The 17,970-nt window shown below is 47.0% G+C and overlaps 3 protein-coding genes across 3 annotated transcripts; 1 reads left to right on the top strand and 2 right to left on the bottom strand.

The window, feature by feature from the left end:
* Nucleotides 1-1,926: 1,926 nt before the first annotated feature.
* Nucleotides 1,927-2,699, bottom strand: LOC117893127. The gene has a single exon (XM_034799575.1). It carries the CDS (start codon nt 2,583-2,585, stop codon nt 2,220-2,222), a length of 366 nt encoding a protein of 121 aa, XP_034655466.1. The 5' UTR covers nt 2,586-2,699; the 3' UTR covers nt 1,927-2,219.
* Nucleotides 2,700-9,010: 6,311 nt separating this feature from the next.
* LOC117893123 (probable serine hydrolase) lies at nt 9,011-11,619 on the top strand. Its single transcript, XM_034799572.1, has 2 exons — nt 9,011-9,291; nt 10,472-11,619. Exons 1-2 carry the CDS (start codon nt 9,235-9,237, stop codon nt 11,498-11,500), a joined length of 1,086 nt encoding a protein of 361 aa, XP_034655463.1. The 5' UTR covers nt 9,011-9,234; the 3' UTR covers nt 11,501-11,619.
* Nucleotides 11,620-13,436: 1,817 nt separating this feature from the next.
* LOC117893121 lies at nt 13,437-15,091 on the bottom strand. Its single transcript, XM_034799570.1, has 3 exons — nt 14,965-15,091; nt 14,646-14,891; nt 13,437-14,580 (listed from the first exon to the last, which is right to left on the bottom strand). Exons 1-3 carry the CDS (start codon nt 15,035-15,037, stop codon nt 13,439-13,441), a joined length of 1,461 nt encoding a protein of 486 aa, XP_034655461.1. The 5' UTR covers nt 15,038-15,091; the 3' UTR covers nt 13,437-13,438.
* Between the last annotated feature and the right edge of the window lie 2,879 nt (nt 15,092-17,970).

A 17,970-nucleotide genomic window follows, 5' to 3' on the forward strand; every position in this document is an offset into this window, starting at 1 on the left:
GGGGAGGAGTCTCTCTCTCTGTGTGTGTGTGGATTAACGCTTTATAAATTGTTAATTATAATGAGTCCAGCAAGGAGAGAGAGAGCAGAGCAGAGAAGAGATCCACTAACAATAGCGTCATGATTTACATGAGAGCTTAACGTTCCACTATGCTGGGCAGAAACTAGTTCAGCAAATGGCAGGAGAAGGAGTAGGAGGTGCCCCGCTGGATATGAGAAGCCATGGCCATCGCCTACACTCTGCTGTACCTCATTATGGCCAGGATGTTGATGGTAAGTGTGTGTGTGGGTGTGTGTGTGCGCCAGGATGTTGCCTTTGGGCGCTTATCCGACTGACATTTCATTTTTACACATCAACAGCTGCCGAAGCAGCAAACAGCACCAAGGAGGAGCACAGGAGGAGCACAGGAGGAGGAGCAGCACGTACCACACGACCCCCTGCGGCCAGCAGCCATACATGCGAGCATGTATAGAGATATGGAATTAGAATTACAGCCATAACAATCACGATTATAATGACAACGAACTCGTTAGGAATAGCAGCAGCAGCAGGAGGAGGAGCTGCAGCAGCCAGCAGGGGGCATTGGGTGGGTGTCTCGGATTTGGTGGGGATAATTTATATGCAGCTCAAGTGATGATGCAAGCTTACAACTAAAAGTTTCCACTCATTTATAATGGAATGCAGAAATGTTGCACACACACACACACAAGAGCAGACAAGTGAGCGACAGAGAGAGAGAGATAAGCAGAGTGGGAGAGAGAAGCAGAGTAAGAGTGAGAGAGCAGCACACGCATTACAGACACGTGCTTAAGCAGATGATGATGATAGATTTGCGAACAATTGCTGCGCTCAAGCTGAGCCAGTTCGCTGTCCTGCTTATCTTGGCCAATGCCGAACAATGGCTGGTGATGCTGGTGCTCAGGGCGTGCCAGAACGAACAGGGAATGCTCTTACATAAAGAGAGATAAATTATGGGTGGAAGTTGTGTGAGATAAGAGAAATTATAGGTGGAAAATGTGTTAGCTAAAAGATGTATGGGAGAGTAGTTTGAATGAGAGATAAAAACCCAACCAACAGATATTGATTTTAGCTGTAAAACCCTTTCTCTGATTATTCTGTTCCCTGGAAGTTACCTAAAAGCTACGACACATTTTATATGAATTTCTCAAAGTGCTTAGGCACAGTTTTGTTCCCCAATTTAGCTAGAAATCCATTGAAAAATATATTCCTAGACTTAAACCACAGTTAAACCATATATTTAACCTCGATATAAGTTATGGCAAACCCCTCTGAAGTGTCTGTAATATTGTTTCTTATGTGAGTGAAGAAAATAGTTAAAGAAATCGAAATCTATAATTTAAAAATTATATTCTGGAAGGCCATTAGCATATTTTGAGTATTCTCGATCTCTTATTCTGAATTTTTATATTTCCCACACAAATTCCCTCCCATGCACAGCCACCCAAAAGTCACATACCCTCTCAGAAGTTGCTCTTTTTGTGTAAGAGTATTTGCAAATTACTCGAGCATATTGCCTGACATTGTTGCTGCTCGACACTGCCTTGCCTCCTCTGCCCCTATCCTTCACTGTGAGTTCTCCTCTTTGAAAGCTCTTCCCTACTTTGTGATAAATTCGATGCCATTTAATGTTGCAGCAACACCCACGCGATCAGAGAGAGAGCCTCCCGCGCTGGAGATAATTTTTCAAGCAGCAGCAGGCGCCGCCAGCGACATGGCAAGTAGACCAAGGGGAGGACTCGAGGACACGACTCTTGGACTCGACTGTCGCCAAGTGGTGGAGTCGTCCCAGATCACACTACAACTAGGCTGAGCAAACGCGGCATCAATCACAGTGCCTGCAGGGCACAGATTTTTCCACTTTTCTCTGGTTTCATCTTATTTTTTTTGCATGAATTTTTTATTAATGGCCAAAAGTGCGCTTTTGTTTGGTTATAAAAATATGTGGAAATATAACGGGTGCATATATTAATGATTAATCAAAGACTCAAAGTGGAAGACGACATTTGGATATATTCGCATGAGTGTGGGTGTGTGTGTAGGTGGGATTATGATTATATATTGTATGCTGGGTTGGGTGATTGCTGTCTGACTCTGTTGTGTGGCTGACAATTGGCTCATTGTGCTGACATCATCCTGTGGGTCAGAAGTGGATGTCAGTGGATCTCCCAGGGGATCCAGGCATTAGGGAGCTTCGTCCTCTAATTGGGATTCAGCTTAACTTCAGCTGTGGCCGCATTGAGGCGCGAATGGGTGGGCAAATTGCGCTCCTTCTTCTCCACAAAGATCTGGTAGTGACCCTCGCCATAGCCAAAGCCGTGCATGCTCTTGTGCATGGCATCGGGTATGAGCTTGAAGCCGCCACGCCGCTCCATCAATGGGGAATCCTCCGCCAGCTGCTCCTCCTTGTCCTTCTTCTGCTCGCAGTCACAGTCGGGCTTGGGGCAAGTTGCGGTGCGATTCTCAATAATGCAAAAGAGCTGCAGACACTTGCGCATCACGTAGATCATCAGCAGGATGATCAGATTGGTGGCAAACAGATGTTTGCGCGGCGCCAGGAACAACATCCTTAGCACTTGGGCACTGGGTCTATAGCTATCACAGACACAACTCACACACACACAAACGACTTTCCTGGTTATACGATGGCTTCGATGGCTGACTATCACTGCTGACAGATGACGACTGAATGAGGGATCTTGGAACTGCCACGCGGTTTATATTTGCTGCTGTTAGATGCACCTCTACCTAACCTTAGGTAGATGTACCACCCATCCCACCCCTGCCCCTGTGCAGGTCTCTTCGTGGGTTTCTTTTGGGTCAGACTGTACCCGCCAGGCCATACCTACTATTTGGCTAGTCCTTCAGATTACCTAATCAACGCGAAGGCGACGGTTAAACGACGGCGTTTATGATTTTTGCGGAAAATGTTCACATCGTCAGGCAGCGACACGACACACATCAGCCACAAACGGAAAGTACAGCAGACAGTTGGCTCTTCCACAGAAAGAAGAAGTTGCCAAGACGGACAGGGAGAGAGGAGAGACCAGGCACACACTCGCAGAAATATTCGTGTGAAAATTGAGCATTTTTTATATGCAAACAAATGTACGTAAATATGTACACACATAAGTACTAAAATATGAAACTATTCTGTAGAATAATATAGTGAAAAAATAAAAAGTTAAATAAAAGTCTCAATCTTAAGAATAATCTTCCTATGGGAAACCCACTGGAACACATTTGCTTTTCTGTTTAATAATCCTCTAGTACCCTTTACATTTCGCTATTGATTCATCTTTAATCTTGTCAAAGAATCACCAAATAAGTAGTCAGATAAAGGATCCCTATGAAAGAAATATAGTGAACTTTCTTTCACTTTTAGAGCAAACTTGTTCCCTCCACACTAGACAATCTTCACTTGCAAAGGTAATACAATTAACCTTTGAAGGAAAAACCCTCCTATTCTCAAATCCCTTTTACACTTTCTTTTGATTCGCTCTTTAACTTTCCCCACACATCTCCTTCCCAGCTCTGCCTGTTCCCAGTGCACTTTTTACACTGCCGCCTGCTGCATCCTTTTTCACGTTTCTGCAACTGCAGCAAACTGAATTTCCCGCTCACGACCCTCCTGGCATTGTCGCTGAGGCCCCTCCATCTGCTTCCAATGCTGTGAAAAAAGTGGCATAAATTCACAAATTGAATATAAATAAATTTCCTGCCAGGCAATCGCAATCGAAAAAACGGAGAAGAGTGGAGTAAATATCATAGAAGGATCCATACGTACATACATCCACTACTCATATTGGTATCGCTTTGTGTGTGTGTGTGTTTGTGGCACGTGCCACGCCCCGTCTATAGATGCCACAGTCAATTGAATTTGAATGTGGACCACGGCAGACACCACCATGCCAGGGGGAACCCGCAGAAAAGTAGAAAAACTGTGCCATAAAAATGGCAAAAATATGTTGGCCAACAGGAAAAGATGGTCCGCGTCGATAGGTGGCCAGAGTGAAAAAGCCACCAACTAATCAATGAAGCTGCCACCGCACTCATTAGGTCCAAGGAAAGTTTTTTCCCGTGCTGCTCCTGCTGCTGGGTTTCACCTGCTTTAAATTCTCTGGGGGGCGGGGCACACAGACAGTAAAAAAGGAGCCAGAAAAAAATTAGAACCCTGAGGAGAAGTTGGCCCAAAAGTTTACGAAAGGAAGACCTCCAATGTAACATCATCCTCATTGGGCCGGGTGACTTTTTGCCTTCTGCGGTGCATCCAAAATGTCCGCAAACAGAAGCAGGAGCAGATGCAGGCGGCAGGAGTCCTGTGACAGAGTCGGTGGTGGTCGCATCATCTGCTGCGGCCCCAGCAATTTGCCTTCATTTGTTGACTTAATCATTTGATTGCGTTTTTCTGCACGCGCTGATTGAATTTTTCAGCCAAGGCGAAAGTTTTGGGCGTGTCCCAGTTTTGCTCCGTTTTTTTTGGGGGGGTTTTCTGTTCTCGATTTTGGTGCTGGTGCTGGGGAAATCTAGCTAATTAGTTTAATTGATAGTTGTGGGCAGCCGGCGATTTGGTTGGAGCCAAACACGCAAATCAAGCGACGAAGCAATGGAAAAGTTTTTGTTTGTTTTTTTTTGGCAGTGAAAGAAAAAGAAACAAAAAAGAGAGGTTTGGACACTTTGAACACAGTTGGAGTTGAGGAAGTTTCAACATTATGTTGGCAGTATAATGATGGATATCTGAGAGTTAGGATAAAGTAAAGCCGAAAAAGAAGATGCCAATTGGTGCTACATATAATTAATTCTGATGAAATTATGCAGCGAAGATCAAGATAAATTCTGGGAGACTTTTGCCTCTGGTGAAGTTTTCTGCTTGAAAGTCTGCCAAAGTTTTCTACTTTTTCTTGTGATTATCTTTAGCTGCTCCCTACAAACAATCCTGTGCCTGCCCTGCCTGCATTTTCCTATTAAATTTGTATCTATTCGACCAATAGCTTCCTTTCCCCACCTCTGCCTCTGCCTCAGTCACCGCAAATCAATTGAAAATAAATATTTCCCCTCGATATTTATGTGCCGCATGTGTGCTGGCATTTAAGATGAGTTTTTGATGAAACCAAATAAATTGCATAAATGGCAGGGCATGAACGATGGACCTCCTGGCCACCCACCCAACCCAATGCCACTCCAGCCGCTTTGTAGGTATTGAGGTGTGCCACCGCGTACGGGGTACGTGCTTGCTCAGAGTTCGTGCTGCGGGGGGGATGCCTGTGTCGGGGCATGCTTCATAAATATTTATGATTTGCTGCTTGCCACAGGAAGATCTGCACTCCTCTCTCTCGCGCTCTCTTTCTCTCTTTTTCGCTTCTCTTTTATTGTTCTAACTGATTTTTTTCGCGTTGCGCATGCAAAAATAACGCGTAAAATCAACAAAATATAACGCAAAAAATGTGTAAAAAAATGTAAAAAATAAAATGTTGCTTTAACCCACTAGTGACCCACTCTCAGGCAGCAGCAGCAGAGACAGAAGCACCTTGGCCCATAATAAATTATGCATTAAAAAGTTCATCGTTCAACGTTCAACGTTCAGCGTTGATTCTGATTGTGTTCTCTGCGGAGGCAATTGCTCCTTCAACCTTACAGAGGGGAGCCCCTGCCCAGGAACTCCACTCCATGGTGGCTGTATCTGGACTTTACCTGTCGCCAAAGTTTCTCAGCTGAAGGATTTCGACTGGCTGGTCATTTTAAGGACATTATCCTGCAGTCACAGTCTCGGTCTAGAACTAGGACGAAACCTAAAAAAATCCAGGACGAGCGGCAGGACGAGTGGGACGCCAGGCAGTACAATTTATTCTAATGCGATTTGCATTTATTTCGCTTGGCATAATCTGTGCTTGCTCCTCCCACCGAGAACATCCTCCACAATGAAGCAGAATTAACTTTAAATTCTACTGAAATTGCCATTGTGTGGTGGTCCCAGGTCCAGGTCCAGGTCCATGTCCAGGTCCTGCTTGCTGGTCGTCAGTTTATGGCCTTTTACTGACCATAATGCTAAAAACTGTTCGTCTACTTAGCTGAAGGATTGACACAACCGAGGGAGACCATTAGGCAAAGGTACAAGACAACAACCAGCAGAAGACACAAGGATGCCGCTGCTGAAACAGTGGCAACAGCAACCTTGCAGCAGCAGCTCTGCCCACTCCCTTGCTGGATCTTAATCTGCATCTGCAGCATCCATCAGACCAAACAATTTCCGTCAAATTTCCATGCGCCGACAAAAGCTTTTCACTTGAGTGCCAGACAAAAGTCTCTTCCCCAGCACACAGTCAGCCCACCCATCAGCCATCCAGTCAGGCCAGATAAATTGCAAAGGTAAACGAAGTTTATATACCCTTCATATTGGCAGCCAATTAGGGGGATTACATTTTGCCCTAATTGTGCATAGAGTGCGTTGAAAAGCAGCAAAAGGTTTAGGGATATCTTCTACACCACTTAATGCCACCCAAAAGTACACCATCCATAGGGTGCTTATCAGTCGAGGTCAGCTCTCTGCCTGCCTGCCTGGACTGTCTTTTGGCATCTCCTTAGCAGGCATATTCAAAGCCATTACTTTGCGTTTTACACCTGGCAACAATATTAGGGCCACGACGGCAGAGGATTGTGGATTGAGACGGTGTACAGTCAGGCCAGGGGACACAGCGCTGGGTGTGGCTGGCTGCTGTCTTTTGCTTTGGCATAAATCCAGCAAATACCGAGTATATATTTGTGCGGAAAAACCACGCGAATAAATGGCAGGAGAGATGCGGAAGGTCTATAACCGATTTGGCTCGCAAATGCTGGGTAGAAAACTCGGAAATATTCAGTTGAGAAACCCTTAAAAGAGTTCAACGTAACCTGAATCGATTTACCTACCAAATTATGGGACTATTTTGGGAATGTTATGTCTGAAAATTCCCTTCCCTTTATAGTTTGTGTCGAAAAAAGAGACCCGAGAGACCAATTTGAAGATAGAACACGTTCCCAAGCAGCTTGTCCCAAGTAAAGTTACGAAAAAGCATAAATCGCTTATCTATCTGGCACTGTGGGAGGCGCCGCCGCCGCCATCGCGTCATCAGAGCAGAGAAGCAGAGAGCGAGAGGAAGCCAACTCCAGTTTGGGTTCGGGTCATTAGCCACCTTTTGGCTGACTGACTGGGCGATGCTCCATAGCCACAGCAGATGTCTGGTGGGCAGGGAAGGGAAGCGGAGCGGAGCGGAGTGTGAGTGTCATTCAAATGTCATTAGTGACACGGATGCAGCAGGAGGTGCCACAGCAGGGCAACAGGGCATCAGGGCATGGCAGAGGTGCATGCATTGCAATTTGATTTCGAGGCGCCACACCCAAATGGAGGGCCAAGGAAGGCGCTAACAGGATTTCGCCACTTGGCGAGGCATCATCTGCATTTGATTAAACGTTGAAACAACAGCAGCAGAAAGAGCACAAGGGCCGGGGGCCACTTTTAGCTGCCACAAGATTCCACTCTCTGGCTTTATTCGCGTTTCCCATGCATCTTTGGCATTTTAATTGCATTTAGAAATTAAAACGGCTTTGCATACTTTTCAGCGATTGCCAGATTTATGATTCCAATTTGTTATTTATTGCTCGAAACAGAACAAACAAAACGTAGAGCGGAGCGTGGAGCGTCGAGTGCTGTGGAGCAATATTCAATTTAGCTTTTCATGAAGATTTATGTGTTGGACACACAACAGCTCCGGCTGTTAGGCTCCCTAGGCGCCGCCTTTCATTAGCGTTGGCCACTTTCAAACCGTTTCCATTTGGCCAACAAACTAAACAAATATACCCACTATTTTGTGTAAACTGTTCTCGGCGGCTTTATTCGATTCAAATGGATTTTGGAATACATTTTGTGTGTTATCCTATCCGCCCACCCTTCTGCTTAAAAATTCCCAGCAAACCCAGAGCCGTATTTACTTTTTTATTGATGTTGAGAGCTCCACAAAAAGAGGTAAATAAATTCTTATTGATTTGCTTTCGTGTATTAATTTGTTGAACAAAAAACGATCCAGAGCATACACACCCACACACACACAAGAGCGTATTCATTTGATTTTTATTGCCAATATGTTTTTTTGTAATATTTTTTTATACGTTTTTCTCATTTTGCCATTTGAAAAATCTCATAAAAATTAAATATAAAATATGAAAATTGTACGTTTTTCCACTCTCTCTCTCTCTGTTAGCCCTGTCATCGAATTGTGTTTTTATTTTTATGTGCGAAGAGTCGAAATTTTATTTTCTGGTTTATGTACTTTGAGATCTAGTAACATAAATTGCCTCAATTATTTGCTGCCAGCATTTGACCACAAAATGGTTTTTGGAAATGTAAACGGTAAAGGCAGTTTAAACATTTGCCAGTGAGAAATGTTTTTTGTTTGTTTATAAGAGCCAGAGGTTCTGTGTGTCAAACGTGGTAAAAGTTCTTAAAATCGCAAAGAGATCTTGAACTTAATTCCCAGATAGACTCGTATTTTGTATACTTTGACCCCTTGTATTGTTTTGCCCTTGCCAAAGTTCTTTTTGTTTATTCATGCTATCGGAACATGTTAGAGCTTTCGACGCGAATTTCATCAACCAACCGCTCTCCCACATTTATCACTCTGCTTACTGTATATCTCGCTCTCTCACTATTTCGCACACTCACCCTCTCTCCACATGCACCGCTCTCTCGTTTACTGCTCTCTCACTCAAAACCAAACATGATTGAACATGTTTGTGCCCACAAAAGCTCCCCAGCGATCTGTTGTAGTTCGTTCTCCACCACTCTCTCTCTCTATCACACTCACTCTCCCTGAGTTCGTTTCGCCTATTCCCCCTGCTTCCGCGATTTGTCTGCTCTCACCTTAGCTGCTGTTTTGTTGTTGTTCTTGCCGGCTGAATGGCTGATTAAAGTTCAGTCGTCCCGTGTCTGCGCCGCCATCGTCCGAGTCGAGTGGCATTTAATCGGCCTCTGGGGCCAAACACGCTTTAGTTTTGTTTACGCGCTAGTGGCGTGCACTTGCCACACTTCCCCCACTCTCTCTCTCTCTCTATATTCGGTCTCTTACTAATTTAGTTATTGCATAAAAATAGAAAAGTTTTCCCCACTGCCTAATGACACGCGTGTGTCGGATTTAGTTGAGAGATTGTGTCATTTATTACGAACAAAACCCACCCAAATACACAATGACATCCACAGCGGGTGGTGCGTCTAATGGAAAACAGATTGAGCAACATGAACAGGTAATTATAGTACATATACGATTGGGGAGTGTGGTGTGTGGACTGGGGTGCTGTCGTGTCATAAAAAGTTATTGAATGTTATACGCGAGCTAATCGCGGGGGCCCTGAGTAGATTTCCCATGAAAATCCACAGACATGGCACGCCGCCCCTCTACCTTTGGACGCAATTGCATTCTTATCGCTTTGGACTCACCTGATAAGATGCCTATCCACACCGCCCTCGAAGCGAAATCAAAGTCGCCAGGCTACCGATGGAATGTGCAAAGTAGAGTAAATTTTTATTTTTGTTTGGGTACAAAACAAAACGACTTAACTGAAGTGGGGGGACTTTCTTTTGTGTGTTATTACGGCGCTCATTAGGAGGAGTTCATCAAAGAATTTGCAAGTAAACTTTGCTTACCGCAAAAGATTTACCCACAAAGAGCTTCACGCTCTGCGCTCGCTCGCTCTCTCTCCCTCTCTCACGCTTTCGTCACACTTGAGAGTATATTTCTGGCGATAATTTTCAAGCTGAGCGAGCGTACAAAATTTGCTAAACTATACGAAAACCATTTGTTGCCGAAAATTGGTAAAGTTTTGCATGTGCAGCATCCGTCAATGGCAGAGACAGTGAAAGCTGCCACTAACCATTGCCCATGTTTCAGTGCGCTATCCACTAATACTCTCAGTAAACCCATTGTTCACTTAGTAGAGCCCCTCACTGTACCCCTATCGATTGGTTGCGCTTGGGGAACATACCATACCCGAACACACGAGAAAAAAAAAACTAGATGATAAATTGTTGCAAGGGAAAATGCGCTGTGGGGACGAACGGACTGCCCCCTAGCCTGTCCATCAATTGACACCTGGGCCCCAGCTCAGTTGTCAACCGATTCAACTTTTTCACACAAAGCGATTGATCAAACCGAGCCCCCGAGTAGATGAGGTGGTACGGGAAATGGTTTCGACTGGGGAAATGCCAGAGGGTACATTTTCCACCTATAACCAGGCTGGCAAGGCAGGACATAGACAGACACGGACACAGACAGGAGAGAACAGCAGGCCGACAGGCAACAACAGGCAGCTACCAGCTACCAGCTTCCCCACTGGCAATTAACAGCTAACAAGGAGAACAAACCCCGCTCTAACCCTTCCTCCAGCTCTCCCTTTCTGACTCCTCTTTATGCTCTGTTCGTTTCAGGAGCCCATGGATGTTCGCATCGATATGCCGTGGGGTTATGTGGTGGGCCGCTGGTATGGCAATCGCCAGGTACGTCCCATCCTAGCCCTCCACGGCTGGCTGGACAATTTAGGGACGTGGAACGAGCTGCTGCCGCTGCTGCCCACGCACCTGGGCGTCCTCTGCATTGACCTGCCAGGCCACGGCTACTCCTCGAAGCTGCCCGAGGGGATTGCCTATCACTTTGTGGACTACCTGTGCGTGATCCTGCGCATCATGGAGGAGTACGGCTGGCAGAAGGTGTCCCTAATGGCCCACTCCATGAGCGCCATGCTGTGCTTCGTCTTTGCCTCGCTCTATCCACACCGCATGGACCTGCTCATCAGCGTGGATATCGTGAAGACGCGCTACCGCAAGCCTGCCTCGCAGATTGATTACCTGCGCACCAACATCGAGGGCTACATGCTGGAGGACGAGCGTTTCGCCAATGCCAAGCGCCAGGAGCCACCCTCCTACACCTACGCCGAGCTGGAGCAGGTCCTACACAAGGGCTCCGATCGGTCGGTGCTGCTCGAGAACTGCCACCACATACTCGAGCGGAACGTGGCCAAGTCCACCAAGTACCCGGACAAGTACTTCTTCTCCCGCGATGGACGCTGCAAATACTACAACGAATTCCACACGAGTCCACCCTTTGCCGCGGAGCTGGCCCGCACCATTCGCAATGTTCCCTACTGCGTGATCAAGGGCTCCGAGTCGAACTTTATCGATGAGCAGAGCGACGAGGTCATTGCCATACTGCGCGAGAACAATCCCCACTTTGAGTTGCACGAAGTGCAGGGCACCCATCACGTGCACCTCAACAATGCCGCCGGTGTGGCAGCCATCATCAATCCGTTCATCCTGCGCCATCGGCCGCCCCAACTCGAGACGTGGACCGTGGCTGGGGATGACCAGAGTGAGGAGCTGCCTGCCGCTGTCAAGGAATTCAAACTGGCAGTGGAGGACTCAGAGAATGTCAAGCGAAGGAAGAGAAAAAGTAACCTATAGCTGCTGTCGGCCTCTCTGATTTGCAGCGCGAAAAGAGAGCAAATTTTATTTGCGATTTAAAGCGTGAGATTTCTACATAGATAAAATGATATTTGATTTTGATTATGATTGTGTGATGCTGCAAGCGATAATTTTGTGTGAAAATATAGTTTTAATTAAACCATAATTTTATTACAGAATTCGAGGGTGCATTGTGTGTATTTTAATTGTGTGAATTTTGGATAGATTTACATGCGCGAAAGTGCAGGTGGAAAAGTGCACTGTGAGAAAGGTAATGCAGAGATTTGGTGCGAGAGTTCAGCCACATTTTTGGAATTTCAGAAGGATTATCTATAAACTTTTGGGCTTACAAATTCGATGAAATCCCATGGCTGCTTAGGTAAAAATCAAACTTCAATGGCCTCGAAAGGCTTCATTCCCAAAGCTAATCTTCTCTTCATTATTTAAACTCAATTTACCAAATTTCAGGCCACACTCGAATTTTGTCGAAGTGCATGCAGCCGTACCCACATGCCCTTATGTGTGAACACACACACCTTTGTCCTCCTCCTGCCGTATCTCTACGAGTATCTGTGGTTTCGGCCTGACCGCACAACATATTGTACTGCCGCCCAAAACCGCAACCTAAATTGGTTTAAATAATTTTCCCCATTTATTTTTCTTTGCGCTCTTTTGGTGCGTTTTGGGTTTTGGCTGTGGCTGTTGAGTAGGTGGGGTGCTGGCACCTTTTTTTCGATCAATCAATTTTCGTTTAGGTTTTGGCCATTTAATTTCGCTTTAATCTTTCGGTACGCAGTTCATTGGCCACTTCATTAGTGATGAGGGGATCGGAAATGCTGCTGGAGAGCCACACTGCTGGCTGCTTGCTGCTGGCTGGCTGGCTGCCTACACTCCATGCTGCTGGCTGGCTGCTTGGCTGGCTGGGAATGAACCCCAACAAAGGATGTCCCGGCATCCACTTAAAAACAATGGCGGAGCAAAAACAAAAGAATCTTGTTCGGGAATCAAGCTCTTCCTCTATGCCCTTCCCTCCCATCTCGGTGTGTGTTTTGTGGGTGGATTTCCCAATGGGTGCCGGAAGGTATGCTGTACTCTAAACACCCAGACGCGAGCGAGCGAGCGAGAGAGAGAGAGAGAGAGAAATCGAACCCAAATTCCGTATCGCATCCGTATGGTTGGGAGGAGCGGCAAGCGGCAGTCGGCAGACGGCAACGGCGTACGTCCGGAGTAGGAAAACCCTGCGGGACTCACGAGGCTTGAAAAAATAAACAAATTTAACGCTTTTATTGCCTTTGCACGTTGCGGATCCTGACTCCAGGCACCCCGCTCCCCCACACTCCTTGGTTCCCGTACTCAGTTTTCTACGTAAATTAAATTAGGTAGAACCGGAAAAATGCTCCCAAGCAGCCAAAGATGCGATTACGCTCTTTCCCGTCGTTACAGAAATTGATAGCGGATATAAATGTTTAATGTTTTGGCAATAAAAATTTAAGGGTACACACACACAGGAGGAGCAGCAGCAGGAGCCTCTCCTCTCTGATAAAGCGACTTTATGATAAATTCAGTTTGCGGTTTTACGCACAATTTAATTTGCTTAAAAATCAATAAAAATCATTAACTTTGTTGCATTGAAGAGCGAAGCTACTAGTGGAGTGGTTTGCCCACCGCAAGACGGTGCAAAATGTTTAATGCTGCTCATAAATAATTAATAATCTTTTGGTGGGAGGGGGGTAAAGGCTTACACAACCCACAGATTTGTGTACCAGCTGCAGGATAATGCTCGTAAATATTATGATGCGAAAAAAATTATAATTAACTGAAAGCCTGCGCTTTGTGGGCAAAGGAAATTAGTTTTTGCAAGGAATTAGCTAAAGTAATGGGAAAATCTTCGATGAGTAATGAATGGGCAATATCTCAGCAAAGTAAATCACTTTATTATCAAAACTTCTGCTTGGGATTGTCGAGGCCACTAATCGGATACTGCTGGAAAATGCGACTCTTGGACAGCCGCACGGACTGCAGCTCGTGTGGCGGTTTGTTGTGCACCAGAAAGTGATTCGTTTGCCAGAACTGCGTCTGTTCCCCCGCGGAGGATTGCCGGTGTATGCCCAGCAGTCGATTGCGCACATCCACGAGGCTGGCGGAGTGCGGCTGCAGCCACTGCACCATGGGAATGGCCAGGGAGGTGAGCACCAAAGTGACCACGCTGCCCGCTAGCAGAGCCGTCCAAGTGTCATCCACATTCGCCTCGTACTTGTAGCCCTCGAGGATGGCCAGCTGCAACACGAAGCCAATGGCCAGAGCGAGCTCCGTGTAGAGGAAGGGCGAGCACTCGAGCAGCCAGTGGAGGGACTGGCTGGAGAGGACGCCCATGGTGGCATAGATGAGGCAGAGGAAGAGGAAACAGTGCTCCGACTGCTCCTCGCTGTAGATGCACAGCAGCGCCACGATCAGCGTCACCTGGATGACCCCAAAGAGGAGGTACACCAGCTTGGGGGTGTAGCGCATCAGCAGCAGCGCCCCGAGGCCACATCCCGCAGCGTACAGGACGAACGGCGCGAAGAGATGCGTCCGCTGCACATAGCCCGTGGTGGCACTCCACATCAGCTGCAGGTAGCTGGGGGAGAAGAGCAGGCAGTTCCGCTGCAGCGTGACCAGCAAACCGCCGAGGATCAGGACCAGCCACTGCCTGCTGGCCAGCAGCTGGTAATCCGTGCGTCCCACAAACTGCGCGAGCACCGCCTGACGTGGCAGGAACACCATTCGTTCCTCGTTCAGCAGATTGAAGACCAAATCCCGCGACTCCTTGTAGCTGTGGCAGCCCACGTGCTGCAGCAGTTCGTTGAGGCACACCATCGAAATCAACAGCAGATTGATGCCGAGCGTAATCAGGCCACAGCGCTGCGGTTCCAGCTCGTTAAAGATCACAAATCCGCTGGCCAGGCCACAGGCATGAAGCGCATTGGCCAGGGCGATCCTGGCAGGTCGTAATCCCGAGGCATCGCAGCGCAGACTCACGTAGCTAAAGCCCGACAGATACACGACACTCAGACCCACAAAGGTGAAGTAGTAGCTAACGGCTGGGGGAACAGACTCTTAATGGGGGATTTCCAACGCAGAGATAGCTGATGGATGGATGACTCACCCAACTGTTTGGTGAGCATGAAGCAGCTGCCCATCAGCGCACACAACAGGCCATAGAAGATGATGTAGTAATGATCGTAGCTGTACTTCTGCCGCTTGTGCTTGCGCAGGGTCCAGCCCAGGGCCAGGACGAGGGTCACAGCGCCACCCACCAGCGCATACCAGTGGGGCCAGAGATTGTCGTAGACATACGCGGACTTTGAGTAGTAACCCAGGGAGAAACCACTGGCCCACAGGCAGGCCAACACTTGAGAGAGAGAACCACACAAACATTAAGGGAGAGCTGGATGGGAGTTGGATGTGTCACGAGTAAAACCTACCCAGCAAATCGGGCAGCGAGAACATTGCCACGAAACGCGTCCACGCGTTATCCACCTTCGATGGCAGCTTCATTGCTCGCTCGCTGTCACATCTACTCCGTTGGGGAATTGAAATTGTAATGGTAATGGAATTCGAAATGCATCTCCCGCTTTGGGGCCCTCCTCCGCGGTTTATTGGTTATCAATGGGGCCCCAGCGCCGATAGCGCATCTTGTCACGAATGTCTCCAATCGCGGCTTGATAAGATAAATGTTCTACCCAGAACAAGCGACACCACTAATTAAACAGCCAACTATGATGATGATGATGATGTTTGGGAAGATTTGGTCCACAGAGAGAGACAGAAAGAGACGGAGAGAGCGCCGCACACCTGTTGCGGAATGGCGTAGAATGGGGTGGGGCAGGGCATGGCATGGCAGGGCACGTTCGATATGACAGCAGCAGATGAAGAAATTATTTATAGCATACAAAAAGTTTTCATTGAAAGTCAATGAATGATTAAAGAGTGGAGCAGAGAGTTATATATAACTTTAGTCAGTGTTTAAATCTAAATTTAGCTAAAAGAATAATTAAAGAATGATTAAAGATTGATTCCCACAACACAGAGTACTGGTCTTAAATGTATTTCTGGTTTTTGTTGTCAGATAATTCCCCTCCAAATGAATGTTTCGTTGACGCAACAAATTTACTGAATTATTCAAATGCAAAATGAAAAATTCAACCGAATTGCTGCATCCACAGTCTGTGTTTGTTTGTATGTAAAGCTGCAGTGAGCATCGCACTCCACACAACTAACCCAAATTAACCCACGAGAAGGAGCATGACACACTTTTCGTCTCGTAAAAGTCCGTGGTGGTGCGGCTGCTGCTGCTACACTCCTTCTCTACACTTCAGTTGCACCCCTGCCTCTATCGCCTCTCCCTCACACTCTCTCCCTTGCTCGCCAGCCCGCCTGCTTGGTGAATCCTCATCTAAAAACCCGCGTTAAGTGCATTCTTATTTACCGCAAACCCAAAAGCATGCTACACGTTTTTTTGTGTGCGTACCGTTGTACCTTTCCCTTTCCCCTTTGCCTAAGCTTTGAATAGAGAGTGAGAGAGAGCAGCAGCAGCAGCGGCACGCTAATTAGTTGAAGTTGCGCTGCAAGTGTTGCAGTTAATTGACTTTTGACGACCCGTTGTCGCTGCTGCTGCCCTCTCTCTCTCACTTTATCTCTTTATGTTCGCTTCTCTCTTTTCGGAGCAGCTTCCCCTGTGGCTGAGGTCGAGTTAAATCCTTGGTTTACCCGTTATATCCGCCAAGTCATAGCTTTTTATGTGAGAGATTTTCTTTGGCTGCACATCTCTTTTTTTTTTTGCTCCTTTTGCTCTTGTCCGACTTTGGCTAAAGTTCATTTGGATTTACTTTTCGAGACGCTTATGAATTCAATGAAGCAAACACTAAGCTGCCTCTCAGCGTTGCTCTCATTGCTCTACACCGCTCTCTCCTTCATTCCCTCCCTCTCTCCTTGCGGCTGCGGCAAAAGCTTTAAGTGTTGCCAGTTGGAGAGGACTATCTATCTTTTCATTTTCATTTTGCTCATCTTATCCCGTTTCTCCTTTGACTTCTTAACAAGATTTGCGCTGTAATTACGCATTAAATAACTCTCTGCTGCTGCTGCTGTTGCTTTTGTTTCTGCTCTATGAACAGACTGCACTGCAGTGTCCTTCTATTGCTGCTGCTGCTGCCTGCTGTTGCATAAACATTTCACGTCTCTTTGGCCATAAAACTAAACACATTGAGCTGGCCATAATAATAAATTCAGCTTAGAGGCAAGGCAGCTGCAAGAAGATGCGCAGCCTGTGCAAATAATAGCAAAATGGAATTACTTTCTAATGGCCGCGAATCGACCATTTGATGGCCACTAATGTCATTTGAACAGCGCGACAGCAGCGCGACCCGCCACTGTGCTGGAGGGCAACGCATGCCAATGCCCAGTTTCTTGATACTCTTGCATGTGCATGGGGATCGCTCTCCCGAGTCGTAAACAGTCGCGGCATGCACATTTCGGAATGTTGTGACGCTCTGTTGCTCTCGTTTCAGCCGAAGGCTCTCGCGCAAGCTGCGCTCTTTTTAACTTTTGCCAAAAAGTGACGTTTGATCTTAAGCTTACCCTACAGCAGCTCGCTCTGCATTGATCTTTTGCATTCTATGACTCCAGTCTGGCCCTGCATACCCTGCCATTACCCTGGCAACAACTGTGATGACGACACAACAACTCCGTCTCTCTGGAGGCGGAGAGAGTGCATTTAATTTTTCTGAAGCGGCCACTTAGTGGCCCTTCATTCCTTCCTTCCGTTTCGTTCCATTCCGCTCCGTTCCTATGGCTGGTGTTGTTCCTGCGCTGCTTTGTTGTTGCAGTTGTTGTTACTTTGTTGCCTCGTCGGCTGTTGCTGTTGTGGTGCTGCATAAATTAAATTAAAGCTAGTGCGCCACTGAGTGCCACGACCACATCGCCACACCGCCACGCGGCCACACGGGCCTTACTGCGCCACACAACAATTACTCAGCGAACAAACGCCTAAATCATGTTGCACACCGCCTCCTGCCTCCTCCTCTGACCTTCAGACATTTGCAAATGTGTAAACATTTTTCAGAGCCCCACCGCCTGGTCACACTTACGGGAATGAGTGGTGTGGAGTGGTGCGGAGGGGTGAGTGGTGTGGAGTGCATTCATTGTGGGGGCAAGGGCAGCGCGTGCTCTCCATGTGTCACAGATACTTTGCACTGATTTATGCAAATTGCCTGACCAGCGTGAACGAACCGGGGGGGTGGTAGAAATCATGAAAAATCGTTAATTGTGCAAAGTGCTGGACGTTTTTCATTAAAGTTCTCCTTTGCTTTTCCTCTGCACATTTCTCACACACACACACATGCTTGAGTGGGTGGGTGAAGGGGAAGTATGAGTGGAGCTTTGGCCGCTCTGGCGGCGCCTCATCGGTGGCTCTTTCGCCTGACTCTCAGCAA

This window comes from Drosophila subobscura, chromosome J (assembly GCF_008121235.1).
Source record: "Drosophila subobscura isolate 14011-0131.10 chromosome J, UCBerk_Dsub_1.0, whole genome shotgun sequence".
Taxonomy (NCBI): Eukaryota; Metazoa; Arthropoda; class Insecta; order Diptera; family Drosophilidae; genus Drosophila; species Drosophila subobscura.

Excerpts from the sequence above, each read along its gene's own strand:
- LOC117893127 (XM_034799575.1), bottom strand. The coding sequence starts at position 2,585 with ATGTTGTTCCTGGCGCCGCGCAAACATCTGTTTGCCACCAATCTGATC.
- LOC117893123 (XM_034799572.1), top strand. The coding sequence starts at position 9,235 with ATGACATCCACAGCGGGTGGTGCGTCTAATGGAAAACAGATTGAGCAA. Across the intron at positions 9,292-10,471 it reads AGATTGAGCAACATGAACAG|GAGCCCATGGATGTTCGCAT; the intron begins GTAATTATAGTA and ends TGTTCGTTTCAG.
- LOC117893121 (XM_034799570.1), bottom strand. The coding sequence starts at position 15,037 with ATGAAGCTGCCATCGAAGGTGGATAACGCGTGGACGCGTTTCGTGGCA. Across the intron at positions 14,892-14,964 it reads CTCGCTGCCCGATTTGCTGG|TGTTGGCCTGCCTGTGGGCC; the intron begins GTAGGTTTTACT and ends CTCTCTCTCAAG. Across the intron at positions 14,581-14,645 it reads CATGCTCACCAAACAGTTGG|CCGTTAGCTACTACTTCACC; the intron begins GTGAGTCATCCA and ends CTGTTCCCCCAG.